This window comes from Physeter macrocephalus, chromosome 8 (assembly GCF_002837175.3).
Source record: "Physeter macrocephalus isolate SW-GA chromosome 8, ASM283717v5, whole genome shotgun sequence".
Classification (NCBI taxonomy): Eukaryota; Metazoa; Chordata; class Mammalia; order Artiodactyla; family Physeteridae; genus Physeter; species Physeter macrocephalus.
The window spans coordinates 105,937,842-105,944,854 of NC_041221.1; the positions used below are offsets into that span (position 1 = coordinate 105,937,842).

The following is a 7,013-nucleotide window of genomic DNA, read 5'->3' on the forward strand; positions in this document are numbered from 1 at the left end:
CAAATGTGTATGTGCTTACATATAATTTCAAAAGAAGCAAACAAGAACTGGTTGATTCAATCAATTTCCACATCACTTTTCATTAGCTAGATGTCAGTATATATACCATAGAGCTATGTGGCCAATATTCAACCATAAAGCTGGTATTGGTAGGTGATATTATTCCCATGAGGAATGTTTGTCTTGTCTTTTACTATTTGAACATGTATGTACTTTTACTGTTCTGTATTTCCCCTCTTCAAATTTTTAAATAAAAATCACCAAATAAAATCTATCTGCAGTAAAAAAAATCTAATCAATCAGCTAAGTATACTATCCTAAAATGGTCTTTGTGAATTATTAAATAGCATTACACTCCTTGCTTAAAGGAATACAGATTACCATGAATGCACATTACAAAATAAATAAATAAATAATAAATAAATAAAAATTTGTATTTATGTTTTATTACAATGGCAACATAGATATCTGCAGCATACCTTTATTTAAATAAAAAGACTATATGTAGCCTTTTTCAGAAATAAAGTTAACCTGTACTTTTTTTATACAAACTAATAATTAGGATACTTTTCTCCCACTGGCTACATCTACCATCATCCAAAAAGCATGTAAGTTTGTGTGCTTTTGTATTTTTTACTTGTTTAGAGACAACCCCCCACCAAGGGGGCTAGAACATCTTTTTAAAAATTTAATTGATGCCATTATGTACATACACATACATACACATGTAGCATATTTATGAGCATATATACAGACAAAGAAATAACTTATTTTTCAATCAACGTTCACCCAAGATTTTCATCAACTTCTGTGAGAATTCTATTTAAAGACGAGCAGAGGATATAACCCTTAGTCAGTGAGCATGATTTCATGAAATAGGAAATGCTGTTTCTAAGCCCCTTTTTAGCATTGGCTTTACTTTTTCTCCCCAGATCTAAACTGGCTAAGCAAAATAGAATTATGGCAAACTAAGAAACTCTTTCCTCAAATTATGTGCATATTTTTTACATAAAAGTCTCAGGGGATATTTTGGAGTGTGGATTTTTTTTTTTTTGTAGTCATCTAAATAATTGTCTCAAATTTTTTCCTATTTTTCTTGGCCATGGTAGAGATGGTCTTTTAAAGTATATTATTTATTTTTTAGGAAAATTGTCCTCTTACTGCAGATTTATAACTCTAGTCTGAGACTTCCAAATACCTTATGCCAACATTGTAAATTTTATTGTGATGTCATAAAGTTACAGTTAGGATATAATTTTTTAAAGGCATTTCATTTTGTACTTTGGAATAATAGTTATAAAGCTGGTCTCTATGGAAACCACTGTAACTTGTGATTTTAGAACATCAGATAATAATGCAGAGGATTATTGGCCAAAACTTTTTTTTTTTAATTTTTAAAGAATTTATTCTGTTAAGAAATATAACAGGGGATGATGGCCACAGACATATTACAGTTGCGGGCCCGGGGCAAGTAGTAGAGAAAAAGCCGCCTTTTTTTTTTAATCGCGATTAATCAAAGACTCTACTCCTAGTCCCTGAAATGAAATATAGCCCCTTTCAGGGTTGTTGTTGAGTTTCCAGACCTTTAAGCACTATTAACAGCCAGCTTTCATTATTTCTAGGTGAATTCAACAAAAACTCCATTCTTGTTAGAAATTGTGAAAGATGTTTCTGTGAAATCTGTTAAAACCACAGTCAAGAAATCTGGTAAATTCTGCTAATTGGTCAGTTCCATTATTCTGTTTCTCATCTCAATCTAACTATCATTTGTTTGTAAGATACACCCATAAACAAGAAACATCAAGACAGAAATACAGAGGCACTGTCCTCAAACTCTCTGAGGGCTAGCAGTCTTCATGAAACTTCATGTGGGAGTAGAAGGCTTCTTGATCTGGGAAGGTTTTTCCACAGATGTAACAGGAACGGCACCATCCTCCTTGTGTGAGCGTCGGACATGGCTGTCGTGGGCAGCATGGGACGCAAAAGATTTGCCACAGTACTTGCATTTGAAGGGCTTCTCCCCGGAGTGCTTCCTGATATGCGTGCAGAGTATACTAGAGGCAGTGAACTTCTCTGTACAATATACACAGCGGTAGAGTCTGTGTCCAGAGTGGACTCTCATGTGTTTGTTTAGGTTGGAAGATTGAGAGAAACATTTCCCACACACAGAACACTTGTGAGGCCGATGCTTCTCATGAACGTGAAGGATATGGATCCGGAGCCATTCTCACTTCTCAAAGGATCGTTTGCATAAAGAATAAGGAGGGCTTCCCTGGTGGCGCAGTGGTTGAGAGTCTGCCTGCCGATGCAGGGGACACGGGTTCGTGCCCTGGTTCGGGAAGATCCCACATGCCGCGGAGCGGCTGGGCCCCCGTGAGCCATGGCCGCTGAGCCTGTGCTCCGCAATGGGAGAGGCCACAACAGTGAGAGGCCCGTGTACCGCAAAAAAAAAAAAAAAAAAAACAGGGAAATTTCCTGTCACCCTTGTCCACACATGGGGTGTACTTGAGATGCTTGTCTCTGTAATATTTGTAGGTAAATACTTTTCCACATCTTTCACACCTGTACCCTTCTGCAGACTCTTCCGAGGGCCCGGATGCCTGGTTCCCCTGCTTTATGACCTGCAGGCTCACGGGAATGTCCAAAAACTTCTCATAGCAATCTCCATACCACACAAGGAGCTCTGGGTTCTGGCAGATCTCCCTGCAGCTTTCATGAAAGACCTGCCCTTGACATTGTACGGTAATTAAGTTCTGCTCCATGGGGAAACGAGCACAGTTGACATAGGACATCCAGTTCCCTGCACCTCCTTTTCCATCAATAAAGTGGCTCAAATGACCATCTTCAAATATCTAAATGAAATCAAACAAAGTTTGGAAATGCACATTTTTTTGGGTCTGACCTAGAAAATAAATTTACTTATTAAAAATTTGCAACTCAAAACTCACACTTGACCTACTGAATATATTTATTATCAATATGATTCAGTTGACATAGGACATCCAGTTCCCTGCACCTCCTTTTCCATCAATAAAGTGGCTCATATGACCATCTTCAAAGATGTCCCACATCAGGGAATTATCCCCGTACATCCTGACTTAGCTGGTGTTGACCACTTTACCCTGAAAGGGCCCGAACCTGACTCCTTTGTTTGTGACAGGGCTACTGAAGAACACACCAAAATGTGCCACTTCACCGAATTTCGTCCGCCCGAGGCAGAGACCGTCTGGTAGCTGAAGGGAGTCGTTATCCAGAGTCTGAGGAAGAGAATCAGACCCAGAGCTGTCTGTGGGGACCAGGAGGGCCGAAATCGCGTGGTGCAGGCGGGCGGAGTTCTGAGGGCTGGGGATGACCCCATATAGAACTAAGTGCAGGTCTTCCTGGGTGAAGTGGTAATGGTGAGATGCCTTCCCCTCTTGGTTCACGAGTTTGGGGCCATCCTCGGAGCGCTCTCTTTGAGAGCGCAGCAGCCGAGTGCTCCAAAACTTACAATGAGAAATACGTTACTGAAATGACCCTTTCTAAACTCAAGTCTGGAAGGAAAACGTGCCATTAAAATGATTACCTTTTAATCAGAGATCATCACTCTCATTTTCCATTAGTCGACATTTTGGGGGGCATGTGATGTATACTAAATTCAATAGGATTTATTGGTTCATCTAGACTCTGAATTACCCTCCGTTCCTATGGATTAGGAGAGTGCTTTTCTTAGCCCATTTCCTTGAAATCCATCAGGATCTTTTATGTGGACTAGCTAGTATTCTGCACACTTCCAATGCTTAATAAATATTACATTACAATATTAGCATAATAATAAATCATCTTAAAGTATTACATGGGCTATTAAGTGGGATCCTATTCAGTTTGAGCCAAGACATCAAAAAGTTTTGTTTTCTCTATATGCATACAAAGTAATTTTAAAACTCCTTTTCCGTGAAATGTCTTTGCATCCATAAGATGTCTACATGTTACAGAGTGAAGTGGTGAAGTGTGTATCTTCCAGTTATGTATTTCATTGGTTCAATTTATTCTGGGGCCTGAATTTGCCATTTTAATAAGAGGAAATTTAAAATTGGGCAGACAAAAATGGAAATAGCACCATTTGTCAAGTAAATGCCCTTTTCCCAGTGGCAATTCTGAACTCTTTATAAAGGATTTCCAGGCCAGCGGCTGGGTAGTGTTCCTTGCCACTAAGAAGTCCTGCTTTGTCTGTGATTGGTTATGTCACACACACCTAGACTAACAACCACTGAAAACATGAGGATTTTCTTTATAGTTACAGAAACAAGAATGAAGTAAAAAATACTCTGTTTATAAAATCTCATCCTAACTGGTTGCTGTGAGGGAGGTCCTAGTTTGAAACTGCCATCAAAGCTAAAAATAAAGACATTTCCCCTTCCAAAAGTATTGTTCAAATATTATACATTTTATCTACCAATATGTGACTCAAATAGGATAAAAATGATGCAGAATCTGTGATAGACAGCAAAATGGCCAAAATTTTTTCTCCCGTACAGTTTAACTTTGCAGTTAGCCCCTCGCATCAATAGAGAGTCTATTTTTTCACCCCTTGAATCTGAGCTGACCTTGGACATCCTTTGGCTGAAAGACTGTTGAGCCAATTCCGAGCCACACCTCAAGAGGCATTCAAGTTTCCACTCTTTCTCTAGGAACCCTGCCCAATGGCCATATGGACAAGCCGAAGCTAGCCTTCTGGTTGATGAGAGACACGTAGCTCATTTACCCCCATTGTCCCAGGCAATCCCCAGATGCAGAGCTAACCAGCTGACTGGCAGCGACCAGCAGATACATGAGAAATTTCCAGCTGAGACTAGAAGAGCTTCACAGCTGAGCCCAGCCTAAACTGCCCACCCAAAGAATCCTGTCCTCAATAAATGGTCCTTGTTTTGAACAACTAAATTTTGGGGTGGTTTGTTATACAGCAATACACAACAGATTCATCCATTTCTTAAATTATCGGAAATAAAATTTTGGATATTATTCACCTCAAATTAATGTTATTCTTTCATAACTTTGATTTCCATTACTGAGTTACTTGGTGCTAAATCTGTAATTGGGGAACTTCCCTGGTGGCGCAGGGGTTAAGAATCCGCCTGCCAGTGCAGGGGACACAGGTTCGAGCCCTGGTCTGGGGAGATCCCACATGCCACGGAGCAACTAAGCCCATGCGCCACAACTACTGAGCCTGTGCTCTAGAGCCCGCGAGTCACAACTACTGAAGCTGCGCACCACAACTACTGAAGCCTGTGTGCCTAGAGCCTGTGCTCCACAACAAGAGAAGCCACGGCAATGAGAAGCCCATGCACAACTAAGAGTAGCCCCTGCTCGCCACAACTAGAGAAAGCCCACACGCAGCAATGAAGAGCCAAAGCAGCCAAAAATAAATAAATTATTTATTTAAAAAAAAAACTGAAACTTTAAAATAAATAAGTAAATAAATCTGTAATTGGTGACATGGTTTTCTGAATATTTCTAATAGGAGTGTTTGTTTCTGCTACTTCATAAATTTCACAGGGAGTCTTTTTTCTTCAATAAAAACTTTACATGGAACCCTAAATGAACACAATTAACATTCAGGCCCTTCTGATCCTCTTAGCATAATGTCATTTGCTTAGAATAGCAAGCCTGAAGAGATGATTTATCCAGAGGTGATTCTTCTTCTAAAGTGGCATCCAGCCAGAAAAAAATGAAAAGGTAAAATCAAAGGAGGCTATGTTTAGCTTCATCTCAAATCTCCACATCACTCACTACATTGATTTAACGTCATGGCACCTCCATCTTTCAGCAGGAGGATCTGGCACAAGACAGAAACTGTAGTGACCCTGTAAGGGTCATCTTGCTGTCAGCCTCAAATTACAACATCTCTGCTCTTGGCTGACAGCCATGGCAGGACTGGGGATGTACAGCCCTCTTTCCATAGGTGGAATAGATGGGTTTCAAGGAAGTGAGATATAAAGTGAAATGTCATATATCAAGTCTTCTCTGCCTATAATTTAAAGTTCTAAAATGGGAGAAAGTTTTGTCAAGTTCCTTATATGCAGTCCCCCTAAGTCTGTTTACTAGCCTGAGTCTCTAATCTGTGCCACCTACAGTGGAGTCGAATCCAGACTCAAAGTTGTCTTGTCAGCATTCATCTCACTTTCTTCCTCTGCAGCAACTGAACCACTGGCCACCCTTTCTTCTTGAGACTTTCTTGCTCTTTGATGTTTGTTACTCCACATGTTCAGAGTTCTCTTCTTTTGTCTCCAACTAGTTTCTTCTGCCTGCTTGACTATGACTCACAGCCCGGTACCAGGCACATAGTGAACACAATACATATTTGTGGTATGAATGTCCAGCTCTTAAATATAGGTGTTTTTCTTTAGCCCTCTTTTCTTTCTTTACTGACATGATCTTTAACAGTCATATTCATATTCATAGCTCTAATTATATTTTCTTTGTGGATCAGGATAAAGACCCCCATCAGTTCCCAAATGAGAACTTCTCGCTAATAGACTTGATAAAGCAGTGGACTCAGTATTCTGTCAAGGAATGTAACACTTCGTTTCTCGATTTCTCATTTCTATATCAAGTTGCCTCCGCACCAATCTCAGCCACCCACTCTTACCTCCATCCGATATTTACTGCATTCTGCAGCTGGAGTGATCTGTTCCAGAGAGAGCCGTCACACTCTACCAGTTAATGACTTCCCATACCTGTCAAATTAAAGATAAAATTCTTTTTTTTTTTTTACATTTTTTTAAAACTTATTTATTTATTTATTTGTAGTACGCGGGCCTCTCACTGTTGTGGCCTCTCCCGTTGAGGAGCACAGGCTCCGGACGCACAGGCTCAGCGGCCATGGCTCACAGGCCCAGCCTCTCCGCGCCATGTGGGATCTTCCCGGACCAGGGCACGAACCCGTGTCCCCTGCATTGGCAGGCGGATTCTCAACCACTGCGCCACCAGGGAAGCCCAAGATAAAATTCTTAACAAGGCTACCAACCCCTGCA

At 40.4% G+C, this 7,013-nt stretch overlaps 1 protein-coding gene across 1 annotated transcript; it reads right to left on the reverse strand.

The window, feature by feature from the left end:
• Positions 1 to 1,844: 1,844 nt before the first annotated feature.
• LOC102996732 (PR domain zinc finger protein 14-like) lies at positions 1,845 to 6,634 on the reverse strand. Its single transcript, XM_024122103.1, is given in 5 exon segments — positions 1,845 to 1,924; positions 1,927 to 2,258; positions 2,464 to 2,806; positions 3,017 to 3,485; positions 6,629 to 6,634. Coding segments are annotated over 5 exon segments (1,230 nt in total).
• Positions 6,635 to 7,013: the final 379 nt, after the last annotated feature.